Below are 22,902 nucleotides of genomic sequence, written 5' to 3'. Positions count from 1 at the left end.
CCAAGGAGGAGCGAAGCCAGAGAGGTCTCTTGCTGAAAACTGACTGTTGCCGCATCTCTGTCATTTACTCATCACAGAGTCCCCAGCACCCTTAACAGACAACAGCTCCCTGGACTCTTAGGGGAGAAATGTATGGTGTGTGTGTCTCCTGGGTCTGACCCGAAAATAAGTTTCGAACTTAAATGCTTCTGTATCAGCACATCAACTGAGAATATGTGAATATTAGCAGCTGATGATATTTTGGGAGGGATGCATGGGGGGCATTTTCTAAAGAAAGATTTTCACTGACTTTCTGAACATTTTTGTTATAAATCAGACTATATTTTGCCAAGCTTCTGCACACCCAAATTAAAACCAACAGATACTGGATTCTACATTGTTAATCTTGTTTTTGTGTGACTTCAGAGAGCTTGTTTCATACATTCCTCAACATTAGTTGGTCCAAGTACTGTAGTTGTCCTTATTTGCTCTGAGTCTCTTACTGTTTGCGGCTGTCTTATTTGTTTGTTAATTTCTTATCCCAGCTTTCCACCAACATTTATTTATATAATGCTTATTCAACAAAAAGCATTTTAAGCATTTTACTCTCTCTCTTTCTATATGTATAGTGTGTGTGTGTGTGTGCCAATAAAATCACACATTAAAAATGAATAAATGTGACATTTATCAAAATATAAATAAAATCAGCATTTTAAATTTGTTAACACACACAAAAAAATTATTTGTCTGGTTAGGCTTGCCTAAATATATATTTTTAGCAGGCACCACAGAGATGCCTGACTAATATCAATGAGCGGGGAGTTCCAGAGGATAAGTGCTGCCAAACTGAAGGATCAGTTCTTTGCAGTACTTTGCTCAAGGTGGCTAACACTTTTATAAGAATAATAGAATCATAGAGTTGGAAGAGACCACAAGGGCCATCCAGTCCAACCCCCTGCCAAGCAGGAAACACCATCAAAGCATTCCTGACAGATGGCTGTCAAGCCTCTGCTTAAAGACCTCCAAGGAGGAGAGTCCACCACACTCCTTGGCAGCAAATTCCACTGCCAAACAGCTCTTACTGTCAGGAAGTTCTTCCTAATATTTAGGTGGAATCTTCTTTCTTGTAGTTTGAATCCATTGCTCCGTGTCCGCTTCTCTGGAGCAGCAGAAAACAACCTTTCTCCCTCCTCTATATGACATCCTTTTATATATTTGAACATGGCTATCATGTCATCCCTTAACCTTCTCTTCTCCAGGCTAAACATACCCAGCTCCCTAAGCCGTTCCTCATAAGGCATCATTTCCAGGCCTTTGACCATTTTGGTTGCCCTCTTCTGGACACGTTCCAGCTTGTCAGTATCCTTCTTGAACTGTGGTGCCCAGAACTGGACACAGTATTCCAGGTGAGGTCTGACCAGAGCAGAATACAGTGGTACTATTACTTCCCTTGATCTAGACGCTATACTCCTATTGATGCAGCCCAGAATTGCATTGGCTTTTTTAGCTGCTGCATCACACTGTTGACTCATGTCAAGTTTGTGGTCTACCAAGACTCCTAGATCCTTTTCACATGTACTGCTCTCAAGCCAGGTGTCTCCCATCCTGTATTTGTGCCTTTCATTTTTTTTTTTTTTTGCCCAAGTGTAGTACTTTACATTTCTCCTTGTTAAAATTCATCTTGTTTGCTTTGGCCCAGTTGTCTAATCTATTAAGGTCATTTTGAAGTGCTTCCCCAAACAGGGCATAGTTAAACTATGGAGTCTCTCCCCCCCCAGAGGCTAGTGATGGTCACCGACTGGGAAGGATATAAAAAGGATATAAAAAAGGATATAAAGGATATAAAAATTCATGATAAGGTTCTCTGTGGCTACCAGGCATGATGGCTAGATTCTACTTAACACATTTGGAGGCAGTATGCTGTTGTTTTCCAGTGTTACATACAGGATTCCCATAGACATCTGCTTGGCCACTGAGAGAACAGGATTCTGTTAACTTCATCTGCCATTCTTCTCTAGTAGGAAGAATGACCGGAAGAGTCAGAAATCAGGAAGACCAAAATTTTAACAAGGAATTGTAACTGATCTTAAAGAGCATTGCAAACAGTTGAAATTGTTAGTAGGATTAAAATATCACTTGTAGTTGAAGGTTGAATTCTGGACATAATGGAAGAGGTAAAGGGTTTGGAGTATCATAAAAGATGCAGGAGGAACTGATTAATAATAGGACCCACATAGGGGAGGGTGGAAGTCCAGCAGATTCCTTGGAATAGTGTTTTTATGATTTATGTCTGATATATCTCTGTAAAATTTTAAGTAAATAAAATTTTAAAAATAAAGAAAAAAGAACAGGATTCTGGACTGCATGAGCCACTGTCCTGAGCCAGCAGGACTCTTCTCATGTTCTGCACCAATAACCATCACGGCAATGAAATGCAACAAAACAGCACCAAGTCAGGGAAAGTCCAAATAATGCAAATAGCTTGTTAAAAAAGTCAGACTCGGCATCTTTGTAAGTTTGCTGATGGTCCGAAAACCTGTCTAAATGAAACTACCTGTACCCTTTGCTTGCTGGCAGAAGGTAATCAGTCTCCCTTGGCATGGTTTCCAGAGCCTGGGAGCAGCCGTCAAGAAATCCCTCTACTGGTAGCTACTAAAAGCCAAGCTGTGTTACAAAGGTCACATGGTGCAATGCGATAAAACTGCCAATACCATTTTGCCGTTTATCAAACTATATAGAGCAGCTGTGCCGACAAAGGTCCGTATAGTTAAAGCTATGGTTTTCCCAGTAGTGATGTATGGAAGTGAGAGCTGGACCATAAAGAAAGCTGATCACCGAAGAATTGATGCTTTTGAATTATGGTGCTGGAGGAGACTCTTGAGAGTTCCAAGGACTGCAAGAAGATCAAACCTCTCTATTCTGAAGGAAATCAGCCCTGAGTGCTCACTGGAAGGACAGATGCTGAAGCTGAGGCTCCAATACTTTGGCCACCTCATGAGGAGAGAAGACTCCCTAGAAAAGACCCTGATATTGGGAAAGATGGAGGGCACGACAGAGGACGAGATGGCTGGACAGTGTTCTTGAAGTGACTAACATGAGTTTGACCAAGCTGCAGGAGGCAGTGGAAGACAAGAGTGCCTGGCGTGCTCTGGTCCATGGCGCCACAAAGAGTCGGACACGACTAAACGACTGAACAACAACATAGAGCAGCTGTAGTTGAAATATTGTGTCCGGTGCTGCTTGCCTCACCTCGGAAAGGTTCAGAAAAGGGCAACCAAAATGAACCAGAGGAAAGGTTGCAGCGTTTGAGAGGTGGCATGGTAGAAGTTTGTAAAATAATGCGTGGCACGGAGAAACATTAGAACCCATGGGCATCCAATGAACCTGAAAGTTGGAAGACTCAGGGCAGAGAAAGAAAGAAAGAAAGAAAGAAAGAAAGAAAGAAAGAAAGAAAGAAAGAAAGAAAGAAGCCGTTCTTCAGTCAGCGCTTAGGACCTTGCTCCCACAGGGTGGTAGTGATGACACCAACTTAGATGGCTTTCAAAGAGCCTTGGACAAATTTATGGAAGAAAAGGCAATAATCATTGGCTGCATGAATGCTTCTGAGTAGCAGTTGATGGAAGCTGTGGGAGTAGTAAGAGCTCTTGTGCTCATGTGCCACTTTCAGGTTTCCCAAAGACATCTGCTTGTCCACTGTGAGAACAGGATGTTGGACTAGTTGGGCCATTGGCCTGATCCAGTCTGCTCTCCTTACTGCATATGCTCTCCTGGGAAATGCAGTGTGTGTGTGTGTGTGTGTGTGTGTGTGTGTGTGTGTGTGCGCGCAACACGCCATGAACTTGTACTTCTAAGAGAGGGGAACTGGTGCATGGATGGGGAACGTATAAAGAGGCAAAGTATAAACATGGAATAACATGGAGCAAGTGCTTGCCTAGCTGCCCCCTTCCTGATCACTGTGGTTGCCATAGAGAAACTCAGCATCCCAGCTCTGGGATTGTGAAGGTGGTTCCTCCCACACTGGGAAATGGTGGGGGGCGGCATTCTTAAGAGCATGAAAACAGTTGGTCGGATGTGACATCACCACAGAGATGAGGGATACACAAAACGCAAACACTTCACTGTCTTTCCTTGGAGAGAATTAATGAACTGCGCCTTTTTTCCTCTCTAAACTAACTCACGGCGCATCTTTTTACCTTTCTGCGAGACGGTTGGCTTTTATGTTTCTATATGTGGAAAACGACATTTTGCTGTTTTCTTTCCTCTCTCTTGCCTGTTTAAAAAGAAAAATCTTGCAATCAGTTGCCAGAGAGCTGAAGGTCATTATTGCACCTATTATTTATTGAGCTACCTGAGGCGTTTCTCTTTATATGTGACGAACTTTGGCGGCGGCGGGGGGGGGGGGGGGTTGCGTGTCAGCCAAAAATGCAAAATGCAGCCAGAGTGAAGTGAAGAGCCCCGCACATGTTTTTAAGAATGGAATGCATTTTTTACAGTTCTGTTTGGCACATGAATCCAAACCCTGTGCATTTTTGCTCCTTGCCCCAACTCTTGCATGTGCACACCATGCCCCCATGCCTTGGCTTCATATCCAAGCAGAAGAGGTGTTAGTAGAAATCTGCCCCTTGATAGCAGTGCCGCCTGGATGATGCCCACTTGCTCCTCAAACCTGAGACTGCATTACGTGCCATTGATTTATATCACCCCCCCAAAAAAAACTTTTTATTGTGGGAACTGTAGTTTATCTCTCACGGAGCTATAGTTCCCAACACCCTTCACAAACCACAATCCTAAATATCCTTCCAAATATTGTTTCCTGCTGGATTCCTGACTGACTGCCTTTTGAGGAGGAAATGCAGTTCCCAAGCCTAAACCTGATCGCAGCCTGTGATCTTTTCTGCACTTCCTCCTTCCGTTGCTTGAATGAGCTTACTCATTGGCTGGAGTGCTGACTCACCCAACGGAGCCTGCCAGAGCAGCTCCTAGGACAGAGTTGGGCAAGTACAGGTCTTTCTTTTTTTGCTGCCCTCACTGTCAGTCACCTCTGCTCTCCCTCGCCCCTTCCATGAGGTGCATGCAGACCTTCTAAGAGGAATCTTGGTCCTCCAGCGACCGAGATTAGTGGCTGGGGCCCCCGAGTGGGTGTGGATGAGTAATGTGGCTTTTGTGGTCTGCGCTCTGGCTGCTCCGTCTTTCCCACATGAGGGAGGAGGAATCGTCGCTCGGCAGAGGCGGGCAGGCACAGTGCTGGGCCTTCCCGGCGTCTTAAGGGCACACATTTGAGGAGCGAGCGAGTCTGCCTCTCATGGGAGGGGGATGCAAAGCAGTAGCAGATGTGGGGGGCCTGCATGGCGGGGAGACTGCAGAGGTGGACGAGACATGAGATCATTGTCTGGCTTTCCCCAACCCCAGCTCTTGCTATGGCCACATGTGCACCGTGCGTTTAAAGTGCTGCGATAACGCTTTCAACAGCCTTGGCTTCCCCCAGAATTCTGGGAGCTGTAGTTTGCTATGGGTGCCGAGAGTTGTTAGGAGACCCCTGTTCCCTCTTAGAGAGCTGCAATTCCCAGAGTTCCCTGTGAAGACGGATTGACGATAAACCATTCTGGACACTGGACCTCTTCCAGTTCGCGTGGCAGGGCCAGCTAGTAAATAATAAAATTGGTAATCTCAGGGTTGTGGGTTTTAGCTCCACTTGGGGGAAAAGATCCCTGCATTGCAAGGGGTTGGACTAGTTGACCCACGTGGTCTCTTCCAACCCCACGATTCTGTACTATGAAAAGATCACGAGTGCCGATTGCTCATTGAGCAGGCAACTTGCCATTTAACAGCAGCACCTTTTGGACAGAAGAACCATTCCAAGAAATCTACCCACAGAGTTCACATTTGGTTGTTGTTCCTCTACACCATCAGCACTGGGAGCTGGAGCCAGTGACACAAGTTCCCAAGCAGGGACGTATTTTGAGCAAGCCCTTGGCAAAATTCACTACCCTTAAATTGCATCCGGAATTCACTGCCCAAGTGCGCCTCATAATGGATGGTAACATCTCATGGTGGAAATAACTAAAAGGAGCTTTTTAGCTCCTGCCAAAAATCTCATTTCGTTTGGCACCAAGCAGGAGGGAACTGAGCTGGAAACACATGGACTAATCCATGGACACATCCTGTGAAGTCTTCCTCCACCTCCCATGAAAGGTCTCCCAGGAGGATGAGGCTGATCATCTTTCACCCTTGTTTTCTATCTTAAGTTGGTCCTATAGTCGGTCTTACCTGCCTTCCCAGATGGCAGTGGGACTGCAATTCCCATCAGCCCCAGCTAGTATGTCCAGCATTGAGGGATAATGGGAGTTGTAGTCCAAAATGTCTAGAGGACACCAAGATGGGGGGAAGACGGGCCTAGTTGTTGACTACTATTACAAGGTTTGTTTGTAATGGGCAATCCCAATCAGATGCTTTCCCACGTACAGTAAAATGGGAGGAGAATGTGTGCATAATCTGGCTCTGCCCCTTCTGTTATGCCCCCCCCCCAGCCATCCACATGTTCCACCGCGAACAAGGAGTGAGCTTGCTGCAGCCTTGCCCGAGCTGGTGTCCGCCATATGCTTTGGACTATGGCTCCCATCCACCACAGCCAGCATAGGCAGCGTACTCAGAGATGATGATGGGATTGTTATCCAAAACATCTGGAGAGCATCGAGCTGCGGGAGGCTGGCTTGTTGTACTTGTGGAGGGCTGTGAATCCTGCAGGATCATAGTACAGAATTGCAGAGAGTCTCCAGAACGGCAGCAGACATTTCCCCCTTGCAGACATTTTCCCTCTGGTGCAGCAGAAGATGCAGAACTTGCTAGTGGGTCCCTGCTCTCCCCTGCATAAGGCTAGAAATACGCAAACGTATTTCAATTCCTGTGCGGACTGTTTATTGTTTGTTGCTGTTTCCAAACTGTTAACGTTGTTAAGGATTTGCTGTATAAAGGCTGATTGCAATCAAATTGATTGTCACATAGTGGTCTCCTGACAGGTGCCATAATGCCTGTCAGTTCACTTGTGGGTCTTATGGAAGGTGCTCGCTCTAGTGTTTAAAGCCCTAAATGACTTAGGCCCCCAAAAGGCTCTCTTCCCAGTCAAAGCTCCGAGGTTGGTGGCCAGGAGGGGTTTTTTCTTTGGCTCAGCCTCTAAGTTGTGAAACTCCCTCCCCAGAGAGGTGCGCCTGGCACCTTCACTGTGCAGTTTTCATTATATGTTGATTGCAATTCGTCTGTTCTTGTGATTCCAGTTCGTTTTGAAATGCTTTTGATGTGTTTTAAATTGTTAACATTGGGTAAATGGTGGTGGTGGGAGAGAATCAAAATAATTATCGTCGTCATTTTATTTTGTATATGAAGTCCAGAAGGGATTGATTCTGAGTTTGAGCACGAGCTCTGTGATTTAACACATGTATTGCATGACAAAGATCCCAGGTTCAATCTCTCTAGTAACTATCTCCAAAAGGATCTTGTGGCACAGGGCTGGGGCAGATCTACGAAACTAATGAAGCTTAAGCTTCCAGGCCCCTAATCCCAGAGGGGCCCCAGAGACCACTCAAGTTCACATAGCTTAAAAATTGGGGGTCTAGTAGACCCATATTGAATGGTACAACTCAAATTGATTAATTTTTTGTTCTACTGTATATGTTTCAAGAATCCCAAAGTTTAAGAGTCAGCAGCACACAGATGTTGTAAGGGTGTGGTGATCTGTTGTGGAACAACTCCAGTGAAGATGGTAACAGTGGTTACCTAGACCTCGTTGCCAGTTACAAAGGGGCCTCCAGGACAATTCAAGCTTCAGGGCCCCCCAAATGTGGGTCCGCCACCGGCTGGGGCTGATGAGAGGCCTGGCCAGGTGAGCCAATGGTCTGATTTAATATAAGACCACTTGAATTTAAGCATACAGTGGTAACTTGGTGCTTAAACTTAATCTGTTTTGGAAGTCTGTTCCAAAACCAAGGCACGCTTTCCCATAGAAAGTAATGCAAAATGGATTAATCTGTTCCAGACTTTTAAAAGCATCCCCTAAAATAGCAATTTAACATGAATTTTACTATCTAACGAGACCATTGATCCATTAAATGAAAGCAATAATCAATGTACTGTACTATAAAATAAATAAGACAGTATTGTAGATGATAAAAATTTAATTTTTTTCTTACTTGCACTGATGATAGTCATTGTTTGGATGGGGGCTTTATCCATTTCCGCAGCCACACAAACAAACAATCAATCAGTAGCTGAACTGGGTTCCACACAGTCACAAAAACAAATTAATTGAAAAAGCCTCAAAAACAAAACCACAAAATAGCAAAAGCCCCAAACTTAATCAGTTCCAGAAGTCCATTTGACTTCTGAAATGTTCAGAAACCAAGGCACAGCTTCTGATTGGTGCAGGTGCCCCAGAAACAATAGCCGACAGCCGCATCGGATGTTCAGTTTCCAAAAAACGTTTGAAAACCGGAACACTTACTTCTGGGTTTTTGGAGTTTGAGAACCAAAGTGTTTGAGAACCAGACATTTGATAACCAAGGTACCACTGTATACTGTCAGCTACAGGCAACAAGATATTGCTTGTAGGTGAGTGAGTGAGCAAGCTGTTGGAGGAGGTGTGGAACCTCTGTGACAGGAAGGCCCCTTAGCCAACATAAGAAAAGCAGGCTGCTGCAGGGGTGACAGAACTCCACACCTCTCTTTTGCCAGCCCCCAACAGGTTAGTGTTTTGTTTTATTTTGCAAGTGAAAAACTTTTGTGGACTTACTTGCAAGGCCACAAGGCAGTTTCATAACATGCTGAGATAAGGTTGGCAGATGTAGCAGCAGCAGCAGCAAAAACCAAACTTTTTTGTGGTGATGTGTGGAAATCTTAACTCTGTGCATGATGTTAGCAGCTGCACAGAACTGGCCAGTGTGGGCAAATAGCCAATATGCACAGAAATGGCCAGTGTGTTCTGCTCTGAGAAGCTTGTGGCTTGGTCAGGATAAGTGCCCGGGCTGCCTGTGTGTGTGTGTGTGTGTGTGTGTGTGTGTGTGTGTGTGTGTACACACCTGGCACCTGTATATAACTGCCTATTCACTGCAGTCATCTTCAGGGCCCTCCTTGTTCCCAGGGTTCTCTATGGCAGTAAAATGCACTGCCCAGTGAAGTTAGAGAGGCTCCAACATTGTACACATTTGTCGAATGCTAGAGGCTTTTAAATTTTTTACACAGGTTTCCCCAGAAGGATGAGTTGATTTGTGGGAAACCTCTGATTTCCTTTTTGAGAACTGTTGTACCTACTGTTATGTGTTCCATTTTAATTTTGTACAGCAGCACAGTATTTTGCAATGTTTGGTGCTTTACAAATATTCCAGATAAAGTAACGGAAGCAGAAGGTGAGGTTACTTCTGCTTTGCTCACTCGCTTGCCAATCTAAGGCAGGTCACAAGTTTGTTGCGGATGACATGCCCAAGTCCTGATCTTGCACATGGAGGGATCTATTTCCTCTCAAGAGGTGATCCAACCCTTTTAGTATTTCTCTTCTTAATCTGACCTGTGATTTCTTATAACCAGAGGCCTTCTGGGGTGCCCTTACAAACTCTGTGAGCCAGCCTGTGATTTCACTGTTAGGCTCTGGCCTTGGGTACTTCCATTTTGCCAAGGAGGTTGGCCTTTGCTTCTGGAAAGACAGCCAACTCCAGGCTGGAGGGAGAACTGGTTGCAGGGGAAGGCAAAGAGGAAGGCTCTTCTCGGTGGGCCAGAGGTTGGGGGACCTTTGAGACCTCCAGATGCTGCTGGAGTATACAACTCCCATCATCCCTGGCCATTGGTTGTGTTGTCTGGGACTGATGGGAGTTGGAGTCTTAGGACATCTGGAGCACCCACACAGGTTCCCCATTTCTGCTGTAGCTGCTTTGATGTGTATCGAAAGCATGTTGAGTTGCAAGGAAGATTTTAAAATTTTGGCTTGGCATAGCGTGCAGAGCAGGACAGGCAGGTGGGACTGATCCATAATAATCCAAAGACCTTTCCTTTTGCCCAGTGTTACAGCACTGATTCCTCTTTTCTTACTTCTTCAGTGAAATCACAACCTATTAAGCAGTCTCAGCTGAAAAGAGGGGGGGGGGCAATCCCGACTTGCCTTCTACCTTTATGCATCCTGTCAAATTAGCTGTGACACTGATTGCTGCCGATAACACAGCTCTATCACTTGGAGGGTAGCCAAGGGACTTCCTCTCGCTATCATTTGGTCCAGGACAGGCAAATTTGGGCGTCAGCACTGACGTGGCCAGTAGGCCATTGACATGGGCCATTAACCTGACCTCCTCCAAGGCACAGTGGAGAGACGTAAAGGCAGTCAAACACAGACGCCACTTTACCTTTTACCAGCTTCCCTGCCTGCCTCCTGCTTGTTACCAAATAATAACAAATCTTTTGAAATGTGGCTGATAAGTCCCCATCCTTGTGAGTTTCCTCTTCTTCCAGGGTGAAGCGACACAGGATGCGAGAGATCCGTGATCAGTCTCTCCCAACATTTCCCTAATCATTTACTCTTTCCTTAGTGGACAAAAATAGCCTTTTGGGGGCTGAGGGTGGGGACAGCAAATCTGATTTGAAAATAAAAGGGTTTTTTTTTCTTTCAACCCCCCCCCCCAAACCTTCTACCAGTATCCTTTTCCTTTGCTGCTTTCGAGTGAAAAGGAAAACATGAAATGGGAGTATTACATGAAATGGGAGTTGAAAGCTGTTAAAGAGAATCAAAGTCTGGCGCCCCATGAATGAACTAAGTTAGCCCAGTTGTCCTTTTGGGAGACAATTCTAGAATGCATGTTTTACTTCTCTGTTGCCCATACAAACTTTACATTCGGACATTTGTTCCTTTGTTTCTGTCTCCATACCCGTAGCTCTGCACATCACATTAAATCAGGGTCTAACACTTGGTGCACAATCCGGAAGGAGCTACTCCCTCACTCGCTCTCCCTGCTATATCCTCTCCTTCACTTCTTCCCATGCAGCCTGGAGAAGGACTTTGACGGAGTTTTACTTTCACATCTCCGCAAATGTGGCTTGTTTTTGCATATGAACCGGAGCCTGTGGTTTAAAGTGAGCTCTGGCGGGTTTAACAAGCTAGCTTCAAAACCCACGGTTTGAGGTGGTTCAAAACAAATGCTGCTCAGGTTTCTAAACAAGCCCATTTTAAACCATGGTTTGTAGGCAATGTTACGTTGAAGGTTCCTAGAAACAGATTGTCCATTTGCACGAATTGTTGCTGCTTAACAGCAGTCTATGCTAGGCCGTGAATTTCCTGTGTGAGGCCTGATCCCATGGCTATTTCAATGGAACTTCCATCTAAGAAAGTCTGGAAAGCCTTCTGGTCGTGTCTTTGGAGTTTCATAAACTGCCTCATAACAGATTATAGACCAGATTAAGTCAACCTACAGAAAAGCGGGGGTGTGGGGGTGTTAGGGGGGATTGTTTCATCTGGCAAGCAGAAATGCATAATAATATGAGAGTGTGACATTGAATTTTTGCCTATTTCTTTGTACAGTGGTACCTTGATTCTTGAACTTCATCCATTCCGGGAGCCCGTTTGACTCCTGAAACCATTCAAAAACCAAGGCACGGCTTCTGATTGGCTGCAGGACCTTCCTGAACTCAAGCGGAAGCCGCGTCGGATATTCAGCTTCGGAAAAATGTTCACAGACCAGAACACTTAACTTCCAGGTTTGCGGCGCTCGGGAGCCGATTTGGTTGACAGCTAAGCCGTTTGAGAACCAAGGTGCCACTGTACATCTCAGTATTCTTCACTCTGACTTGCAGCAGCTCTACAGTTTCCTGGATTTTTTTTTTTTTGGGGGGGGGGAAATGTGCATGAAATAAAATGGATGCCACCACAGTTTCCTAAATTCCTGGATTGTTCTTTGCACTGACCTTGTGTTAACTTTCAGAGGCTGCAAGTTGAGTGGAAATGTGACAGCCCCCTTCATCCCATGAATGTCTAAGCCCAGGGGTCAGCAACCTTTTTCAGCAGGGGGCTGGTCCACTGTCCCTCAGACCTTGTGGGGGGCCGGACTATTTTTTTGGGGGGGGGGGGAAATGAACGAATTCCTATGCCCCACAAATAACCCAGAGATGCATTTTATATAAAAGCACACATTCTATTCATGTAAAAATACATTGCTTCCCAGACTGTCCGTGGGTCGGATTTAGAAGGCGATTGGGCCGCATCCGGCCCCCAGGCCTTAGTTTGCCTACCCATGATCTAAGCCCCTTCCCCAGTATGTTGTTCTCATGTTCACCTCCTCCCCCCCATGGAATGGAACAAATTTGCAAGTCCTGTGTTGTTCTAAAAACTGTGCATGCTTAAAATCAAAATAAGAGGAGGAAAGGGCGAGTGGGCCTGGCAAAGTCCACCCATGCCCACCCTTTTCCCATTAAAAAAAAAAATCAATTTAAAACATATGGAAGAATGTCGTTTTATTAGAACACCAGACGTCTGCATTCTTATCGAGGCTCTGTGCTTACGACAGAAATGAGGTATGAATAGGCCTTAATAAGATCCTTATCGCGCTTCCATTAAGATCCAGGGTAGGAAGGGGCCTTGAGGGTTTTGCATTTGCATGCAGGGGGGAGACTGGGGGAAGAGGAGATCTCTGAAAAGTTGGCACGCACAAGTCCTGCTATTGTTGCAAGTTAGGAAAAAGGAAACCCAAAAGCCCATTTAACAACCTCGTGGTGCGTAAGTAGAGTCGAAAGCCAAAGGCACAGATTTCCCAGCCAAATGTTTTAGCTCACATGTGCCATGCAGCTCCCTATCAGTTCCGCAGATATGAAAATGCAAGTGACTTGTGGCCTCTGAGCTCTGCTGTTGCTGCAAGTGGACGCAAACCAGTAATCTTCAATCTCACGTGGTCCCAACAGCAATGTAGGACCCATGTAGGACCCACTTCTGATTTCTAGGTGTGCTACATGGGCCAGGTGGTTGTTTTTCTCTCCTTCTCGGTTTAAGGCAGGGGTGGGGAATCCTGTGGCTCTCCAGATGTGTTGGACTCTGCATCATCCATCAGCCGCAGAAGATGGAGCCATATGGCAGGGGATGATGGGAGTTGTAGTCCAACCATTTCTGGTGGACCATAGTTTTCGAGGCAAAGTTAGACAGTGTGCCTAGATTTTTAATTGCAGCAAGGTGGGAGGTTGTTTTTTTTAAAAAAACAAAAACGAACCAAGAGTTGCTTATAAGGCTAGGATGAAAAAACAGCAACAACCAATGTATTTTATACTACATAATAACTACAGATCGAGAAATTGTGCCTTCTTATCGCATCTGGCCACTCTGTTTTCTTTTTCAAGCATGTACTGAGAAATGTGCCTCCAGTGCTGGATACAGCACCTTTTGGGGTTGACCTTTTTTTCTTTTTCTTTTCTTTTTTTTGAGCCCAAAGTTGTTGACTGCAGCATTCCGGATGTATGACAACCCTAGGTACACATGGCACCATGCCCATGTCATCACTGTCAGTTGAAAGTGCACGCTGAGCTGTGCCATTTCCCCTCCTTACCATATTTCTCTTGTCTATGAGTGAAATAGGTAAAAAAGGACAGGGTGCAGATATTTGTCTGCCTCTGTATACCGACATATCTGTATGGAGAGACGCATAGCGGTGTATCAGCACACTAGTTTCCAGTCCCTGCCTTTTGAAAGACTGCATGTGAAAACACTGAAGGAGTGGAGGGGAAGAGAGAACAACGCTGTACACTGATCTGAAAACACGTCCACTTGTGGTTGCAGACAACACGGCTAGTAGCTGCCGCTTTGGATGACGTCATCACACCAAGGTGTGCACAATTGGAAGCCACTATGTGCAAAAGTGCTTAGATGACACGGGGATGATGCAGTGTCTAAATTACCCCCCCAAAGGCACCTGCATCCCGTGTTGAATGCACATTTTCATGCGGTGTGAACATCATAGCTGCCAAGTATCCCGTATCCGCCGGGAAAACCCCTTTTTTCTTACCGTTTCCCGGCGGTCTCCCGTTTGGTGGAAAATCCCGGTATTGTCCCTTAAATTGGCTTCTGCCCGGCGTCCATTTTTCTGGTGCCGCTTTGCCCTTCTATGGGCATCAGAAAATGGCGGCGCCGGAAGTCGCTTTTACGTGTTTCCGGTCATGCGCGGAAGCGGCTTCCGGCGCCAGCGCCGCCATTTTCTGATGCCCATAGAAGGGCGAAGCGCCACCGGAAGTTGCATCACGCAACTTCCGGTCATGGGCGCGCTGCCGATCCCGGATCTTTACGGCCCGGACTTGGCAGCTATGGTGAACATGCCCGTATGCATACGCAAAGTGCAGATCCCACAAGCTTGAAGTCTGCCTGCCTTTGCGGCAGGTTTGTGCACTGGGCAATGTCCTCATCGGTTCCCCTATGGAGCACATTCAAACCCCAGGGCAGTCAGGCAGGGAAAGCCGAACCTGGGAGCCTCTTGGGAGAACGTGGCAGGCAAAAGAGGCAGTCCTTTCCTTCTGATTTGCCTTGATGAGTTAGCAGCAGTTGATTCATACACGTGGGAGGTTATAAACCAAGAGCCAGGCACTGCCAGGTCCTGGGGGGGGGGGAGGAGATGAAGAGGGCAGGTAAAGACTGCAAGAGGAGTGGAAGTCAAGAGCAAGATCAGATCCTGCTTTCCCAGCGAATTGTACAAGATGCACTTGGTCACATTTTGGAAGGATTGCAATTTGTTGCAAACTGCAATTTCTTATCTTTCCGCCTCCTTAGGTGGAGCAGGGAGCTCAGATTGGACCACTTTAAGTGTGCTGATCATTGATGCTTACCTTCAGCAGCCCACGTATTTTGGCTGATGTTAACAGTCGGCCAAAAAAAAGGAGGAGTTCTTGCCATGACTCATTCCCACTAGCAGCAGAGGTCTTTCCTAGCTTTGCTAGTGGAGATCTTTTACCGGAGGCCCGAAGCAAGGCTTGTGTTAGTCCTTAGTGAGTGCCTGGCACGCTGCTACCAATAGACCGTTGCCCAGCATCAACCTTGAGCCCCATCTCATGCAGTGTGGCCGCTTGCCAATGCCCCTGCTTGGGGTTAGCTGCTCTGAGAATAGGCTGTTGAACTACATGGGCCTTTGGTCTGATCCAGCAGGACTCTTAATATGTAAGGCCTAAATATTCCTTCTGAGCCCAGGGCCCCAGAAGATACTGATCTGTTTGCCCACCTACCAAAACCCTGCACTCTCTTACCCCATGCCACCCCATTGCTTTCCTACCTTCTTAATAGCTACACCCCTGCCAGTTTGGCACATGACTGCCTCTAAGCAGGCAGAACTGGCAGAGGCCCTGAGAGCAAGATCAGCGGAGGGTGTACAATGCTCTCCTAGACGTATTTACTGAGAAGGGCTGGTTCCAGCTCTGACGCTCAGCCTATTCATGCTGGAGGAAGTGGAGTGATTCCAGCAGGAAGTTCATACCCAGTCAATTCCCTAGAGAGCCTGGAGAGACAAGGGCTCTCCACAAGCTTTGCGAAGGGATTCCGCGGCAGGCGTGAGCGTCGTCGGTCATTTTGCAGAGCAGCGTCTGCTTTGGCGGGGGTCTTTTCGCTTCCTGTTTTCTTACCTTGACGTCACGGGTCCTTCGGTGGCAGCCGGTCAAAGGGAGAGGTTGTTACTGGCCTGCAACCAGCCCTGAGCATTCCTGAGGAGTGCTGATGTCACATTTGTTGTTGTTGTTGTTTAGTCGTATACCCACAGGGATTACTTCATAAGTGAAGTATTTAGGCCTCCGTGTGAATAAGAGGAGGGGAAAGGAAGAACGATGACGAAAGTAGGAAGCTGGCCCATGCAATGCCACCCACCCACTCCCCTTTCCCTCCAAGCAGTCTCCTCTAATAATAATAATAATAATTAAAAAGCCCCACCACAAAAATGGTGACATCAACCTGGGTCAGGCATAGCCAGCAGCCAGGTTTTTCCATTTCCTGATCTTTAAAATAAATCAATAAACTAAGGCTGCACACACACCATACATTTAAACCACACATACACACCCCACAAAAATTATTTGAGAACTGTAGTTTACCTCTTACAGAGCTACAATTCTCAGCACCCTTAACAAACTACAGTTCCAGTATTCTTGGAGAAAGTTGTGCACTTTATATGTTAGGAACATAGGAAGCTGCCTTATACTGAGTCAGACAATTGGCCCATACAGTGGAACCTCGGTTTATGAACACCTCGGTTTATGAATTTTCGGTTTATGAACGCCGCGGACCCATCTGGAACGGATTAATTCACTTTCCATTACTTTTAATGGGAAAGTTCGCTTCAGTTTATGAACGCTTCAGTTTATGAACAGACTTCTGGAACCAATTACACCCATGTTTCAGTTTATGAACGCTTCAGTTTAAGTACTCCGCGGACCTGTCTGGAACGGATTAATCCACTTTCCATTACTTTCAATGGGAAAGTTCGCTTCAGTTTATGAACGCTTCAGTTTATGAACAGACTTCCGGAACCAATTGTGTTCATAAACAGAGGTACCACTGTATAGCTCATTATGGTCTGCACTGACTGGCAGTGAATTTTCAAGCAGGATCTTTGCACCCCGGCGGTGCATATGCTAAAGATGGCCCTGACCCTAAAACCACCTCTGGCTGGTTGTCCTGGTGATGTGGGGAACAGAAAGGAAGGGGCAGGTTGCAGGTAATAGGTAAAGAAGGAGAAGGAGAACTGGAATATGCCCCGCGGTATGCCCCGCGGAGGACCTTAAGGTCCACAAACAACAATTTTCTGGAGATCCTGAGCCATAAGATGGCTAGATTGGCCTCTACTAGAGCCAGGGCCTTTTCAGTACTGGCCCCAACTTGGTGGAACGCTCCAGGAGAACAGGGCCCTGCGGGATTTGTCATCTTTCCGCAGGGCCTGCAAGACAGAGCTGTTCCGCCTGGCCTGATTTTGTATGAGATACAATTATGAAAGAAAAAAAGAGAAGGGGCAACATACTGAGAGAGAGATTGAGAAAGAGAGCTGTTTAGTCCTATAGGGCTGCAAACCCCACTTACTTATTGTGGTGTGTGTGGTTTTTTTTTCATATATATGTCTGTCTTGTAAATATATACATGCGTATTGTGTAGATGTGTGAGGATTATTTGAATATAAGTCTGTCTCTGCTCTCTCTCTGTTGTGACTAAATGCTAGGATTGGGTTATTGTTGCCAGTGAGTTCCTAGGCAGCGCTGGGCCTGCATTGTCTTTTGCAAGCCCCGGGTCTCCACAAGGCAGCCAGCAAGATAAAGAAGAGGATGGTGCATTGTTCTTAAAGGAAATGGGAACCACCTCTAATCTCTGACTCCTAGGCTTTGCCGTGAAAGTGAAGTCCCTTGTCATCGGAACAGCCCCCCAAAGGTCACCGAAAGGCAATGCTCTTGAAAGGAAAAGGGTGATGCTCACTTGTTGCAATTCCAAAAAAATAGGCAGCAATCCCCATAACATGCCTGCACGGTGCGCAGGCCCAGCCCCCTCAGTCATGGGGTCAAGGTGGTGTGTTTGGTCCCAGATTCAACCACTGGTGTCTATAGTAAGGATTGGGAATGTCCTCTGGAGAGCCTCTGCCTGTCAGTGTCCGGAATACTGAGCTAAATGGACCAGTGATCAGATTTGGCATACAGCAGCTCCCTATGTCCTTGAATGAATGAATGAATGAATGAATGAATGAAACTTTATTTGCGTCAGCCATTGGCCATAGCCCTATGTCCTTGTGTTGTTGCCTGAAGTCTTACTTACTTCGCCAAACCTTTATTAGGCCTTACAAATTCCCGCTAAATAGTGCCATTCACCACTCTAAGAGATACTATTGGCAAAAACTCAGCCACCCTTGCAGTTACTTCCGGGTTAATGTCAGACAGATAGAATCTGATATTTTCATTGTGCTGTGATGTTGGACTATTTAAAAAGGGGGCATAGCACGTGTTTGCATAGCTGGTTGTACAATGGACAGTAGAAAAAAATATGTTCTACAGCATCCGGACTGAAGTCTTATCCTTTGTGTGTTTGGTAATTTACATGTCTATTTTAGTTATGCTCTTGTATTCTATTGTTACATAAGCCACCTTGAACATTTCTAACTGAGTATATAAACCAGAGAACAAATTGTAATACAGTATAGAAATTTAAACATTGTAGTAAGCTTGCAACTTATGCAGGGGTTATGTTCCAGAGATAGCGCCTAAATCCAAACCATAGCTGCCAAGTTATCCCCTGAATAGGCTTCCTCGTGAGAAAAGGGAAAACTTGGCAGCTATGATCCAAACCCACGTATAGTCAAAACATACTGGGTTAAAAGGCAGGTAGGGTTGCCAAAGGTTTTTTCCTGGGTACCCATCCCTTTTCTACCCCCTTAATATTTTTTTTTTAAAAAAATAAAATAAAATGCCAAGCTGATGCACACAAGTTAAATGGGCATAAGTTGCGAGTGTACTATATTATGAATTTATTTAAGTTTATATACACACTAAATGCTAAACTGTGGTTAACTGAAAGCTGAAGCTTCCAGACAGCACTAAGGGGCCCCCTCAATCGTTTGCTGTTGCCGTAATTTTTGTAAGTTACAGAATCTGGCTTTTCATAGGGTTTGGCTAAGAATCCACAGATCTACAAGTTCCAGAAACCATATGCCTAACCTCTGAAATGGAGGCACCCCAAAAGGAGCCTCTGCCGATGCTCTCAAATAATGGACAAGATTTGCAAAGGAGACTTCACAAGCTGCCCCCCTCCAGATGTTCTGATGCATAACTCCCATAATATGCATATGCTGGCTGGGCCTGGTGGGAATTGTAGTTCTAGACGTCTGGATGGCAGGAGGTTGGCAAAGGCTGGTACAGAAGAAGTTAACCATTCCTGGTTCCATCTTAACTGTAGTCCCATTTCTAAAGCTAAACCCACATGGTCCGAGTCAAAGTCGAGTTTGGACAAACACCACTCTGGGCTCCATGGAGGGAAGATAACAGATTTCCAGTAAATAAAATGACAAAAATATTTTTTTTCTCCTTTAAAAACTTAATCATCCTCATCTATCTTTTTCCTTCCCTTTTGGTTTTGCAGGAGGCGGAGGGAAGCGGAAAGGGAGAAGTAAGAAATGGAGAGAGATCCTCAAGTTCCCGCACATCAGTCAGTGTGATGACCTTCGGAAAGGCCTGGGTAGGTGGCAAGTCAGGCACATCCAGCCAGCTGAGCTTTCGTTCAGCGTTTGGGAGACAGAGGCTGGGTGACAGAAAGGGGTGCTGCAAGAACCAGTCAGACTTGCTCGCCAGAAGATTTGCAGAGTGCCTACTGTGAAGTGGTGGGAGTGCAACAGCAGAGATCATTCTGTGTGCAGCTTAAGGGTTAATTCCGTTAGTATTAAAGCCAAGAGGTGGAGGTGCTGCTTAGCAATAGGGTGGCATGATGTTTGCAGAGGTAGCCCATGCCCCGATGGCTGTGTAATTCTGAAGGGAGACCTCCTCAGTACAGTGCTATGTAGAAGGCCTGAGGTAAGAAAGAGAAGGGGGGAAAAACCCCTTTCCCCAATTCATATACCGTTTTCCTTCAGTTTCTTCAGTAAAGTATTATTAGGATTTCTTCTTCTCTGGACTCTGCCTGGATTAGTTAAGTGCCTTTGCTAATGTGAGGGAGTTGTACAAGGTGTGCCACTAACAGAGCATGTCTACTCAGAAGTAAGGCCCACAGCTGTCTTCGGGCATCTGTTTGACATGTAACATTGCAAACTGGAGATGGAGGACGAGGCATGCATGTCAGCTCTGACCCCAAAGGGCCCAGCAGAGTTGGCCCTACCAAGAGGCAGAATGAGGTGGCCACCTCAGGCACCAGATATTGGTGGGGTGGCAAGTGGTGGCAAGGAAGACGGTGCTGTATTTGCCACAGGTCCTGCTCTGTGCCCCTTAAGCTAGCCTGCTGCCCTCTGCTGTAGTGGAGGACTCAGTTCACCGGTGCTGAATCCTAGGCCCCATCTGCACTTTACATTTAAAGCAGTTTTATACCGCTTCAAACAGAATCCTGGAAATGTAGCTTGTTAAATGTGCTGTGTGTTGTGAGGAGACCCCTACTCCCCTCACGGAGCTACAGTTCCAGATCGATCAGCTTTAATGATCAACTCCTCTTCCCAGGGAACTCTGGGAGTTGCAGCTCTGTGAGGGGAATAAGGGGTCACCCAGTCATTTCCAGCACCCTTAAGGAAATACAGTCCCCAGGATCCTTCGGGGAAGCCATGACTGTTTAAAGTGTCACTGTAGTGCTTTAAATGTGTAGCACAGATGGGACCTAGGCCGTGTTTGGGATGGGAGGGTCCTCTCTTGCCGTCTTGCCCTTCAGGCAGCAAAACGCCTGAGGCTGGCTCTGTTTGGATCCCTCTGTGTTTTGAAGATGCCTGCTCTTCTTCCAGGCTCTTGAGAAGTGTGAGGGGCTTCTTCTGCGCATGGCTCCCTCCCCATGTGGAAGTTTGTTCTCAAGGTGGGGGGGCGCAGGCTGGGATATGAGAGAGTGCGTGTTCCGCAGAGGTCCTGCAGAAGCGTCCTCCTCCTTGGCAAAGGGGGAGGGCAGGGGGGTCTGAGAGGATCAGGAACGGAGGTCTCAGCAAGGAGGCGCAGCGAGTCATGCCTGTGGCAGCCAGAGGTCACAGGCCTGGAATGTGCAAGTGCGCAGCTGAGCACAGCATGCAGCTGCCCCGTGCGACACCCAGGAGGAGGCAGCCCTGAGAACTGCCTGCCATGCTGACTTTACGCACGACCTGCGGACATATTTGTGGGATGGGGTGGAGATGGAGGGGCTATCGCTTTCCTAACAGTTCAATTTTTGTTTGTCTTCTCCACACCCCTCGGGACTGGCCATTCCTTAGAACTCCCATTAACAGTCACGAGGCAGCTTTAGAGCAGAGTTTGCAGATTGACTCACGGCCCAAAATGTATAGCATGCTATTCAGTTAAGTTTTACTAAGAGCAGAGGCATTGAAATTAATGACCCTAACTCAGTCGTGTTCATTCATTTCAGTGGGCTTGCCCTAAGGCCTCATTTGTGCTATACATTTAAGCAGCTTCATACCACTTATCATAGAATTGTAGAGCTGGAAGGGACCTCGAGGGTCATCTAGGCCAACCCCCTGCAATGCAGAAATCTCAACCCGTGGTTCCCCATCCAATTTGAAACCATAAAGGACCTCACTTAGCTTTGCAAATGTGCTAGCAGTTTTATTGCTGCGCCAACTCTGAACAGGCATGGCTTCCCCCAAAGAATCCTGGGAACTGTAGTTTCATAAAGGTGCAGAGAGTTTTTGGGAGGCACCCGTTCCTCTCCCAGAGCTACAATTCCCAGTGTTCCCTAGGAAAAGAGATTGATTATTAAACCACTCAGAGAACTGGGGCAATAGTTCTGCTCTGTGAGGGCAATAGTTGGTTAAGTTCCGAATTGTAGCTCCTGGCCCAGTACTCTTCCCACTACAACACAGCGGTGCTTGAGGGTGGAGAGAATGCTTCTTTCTTTGTATTCCAGTTAAGCAGTACAGACAGCTGATGTGTCATTTTTCACCTGCCCATGAAAAAAATATCCATTTCTTCCTTTGCAGAACGAGACTACAGCAGCTTGTGTGACAAGCAACCGATTGGCCAGCAGCTTTTCCGACAGTTCTGCGAGACGCGGCTGGAGCTCCTCCGGTGTATCCACTTCCTGGATGCTGTGGTAAGGCAAGTGCCATGCCTAGAGTGGGTCTGGCTCAGAGGCATGCTTGCTGCTCAGAGCTGCCCACCTTGGGCTCGCTTGGGTGATGTTTCTGGGTAGCTTTCTGTTTAAATATAAGGCTATTGAAATGGGTAGAGCATAGAACTAGGGTAGAGAACGTGCGTTGCATGCAGAAGGTCCCAATCCTCAATATTGCCTGTTAAAAGGGTCTTAAGCACATCCCAGCCCTGCGGGATCAGGCCAAGGACTAACTTACAGCATCCTATTCTCACGGTAGCTGACCATCTGCCTCTGACCGTGAAGGTGGAACACAGCCATTTTGATCGCAGCTCATGGTTTATCTGGAGCAAGACAAACCACAGTCCGGGGTCTGGGTAGAGGCTCAGCCCCAGATGGCGTGGTGGCGACAGGACTGAGGGAGGAATACCGAGACCAAAATCTTTGCTCTAGAAACCCACACATTTCTTAGTTTGCGCTAAGCCCTGGCTTGGTTTAGTATTGGAGAGAACTGATAAGAATCCTCACTTGGCCGAGATGCTCAGTGGGTGTTCTTGGGGAAGCCACTATTTCTTTTAAAAATATTTATATTTTGTTGAAAATTATATCTTAGCCCAGGCTTCCTCAACCCTGGTCCTCCAGATGTTTTTGGCCTACAACTCCCATGATCCCTAGCTAGCAGGACCAGTGGTCAGGGATGATGGGAATTGTAGTCTCAAAACATCTGGAGGCCTGAGGTTGAGGAAGCCTGTACTTAGCCTGATCTCCCTTGCAGGGTTGTTGTGAGGTTAAAATGGATGCCACCTTGAACTACTTGGATGGAGAGTTGGATAAAAAGAGAATTACGGTAAGTAGCTAAATGTGCTTGGACTACATGACAGTAATATCCCTTCCAAGAAGTTCATGCATTGTACATGCATTGTACATGGCTTTCCCCCTCTAACTTCACAACAAGCCCATGTGGAGCCATGCATGGTACTTCATGATGGTGTAGGGATTTGAACCAGAACTCAGCCATGCAATTTTTAATCAGTCTTGATCCCAGAATCTTAACACAGTGGTTGCTGTGGGCCCACTCGTTTGCATGGGTGGAGTCCAGAGAGAAAAATTGATAACACCTGACTGAGGAAAGTGAGTAAAAAAGTGTATAATTTCAGGAGAAAGAAACAGAGAGGATTTGCCTTTCTTAGTTCGGGCCTTGTACATAGAAG

The 22,902-nt window shown here is 46.4% G+C and overlaps 1 protein-coding gene across 4 annotated transcripts in view; it reads left to right on the top strand.

The window, feature by feature from the left end:
* The window catches only part of LOC118096815 (G protein-coupled receptor kinase 5), a 74,673-nt gene that overhangs the window by 22,947 nt on the left and 28,824 nt on the right, over positions 1–22,902 (top strand). For 2 of the 4 annotated variants that reach the window (XM_060268408.1, XM_035139023.2), the window contains exons 2-4: positions 19,070–19,165; positions 21,582–21,694; positions 22,467–22,538. In XM_060268408.1, the coding sequence (XP_060124391.1) occupies positions 22,485–22,538 (54 nt within the window). In that variant the 5' untranslated portion in view covers positions 19,070–19,165; positions 21,582–21,694; positions 22,467–22,484. Of the gene's footprint in view, positions 1–19,069; positions 19,166–21,581; positions 21,700–22,466; positions 22,539–22,902 lie in introns of all 4 variants that reach the window. The other 2 variants (XM_035139026.2, XM_035139024.2) reach the window with 2 other exon arrangements.

This window comes from Zootoca vivipara, chromosome 15 (assembly GCF_963506605.1).
Source record: "Zootoca vivipara chromosome 15, rZooViv1.1, whole genome shotgun sequence".
NCBI lineage: Eukaryota > Metazoa > Chordata > Lepidosauria > Squamata > Lacertidae > Zootoca > Zootoca vivipara.
Note: the sequence above shows the minus strand (reverse complement) of the source record. Positions and strands in the feature narration are given on the sequence as shown.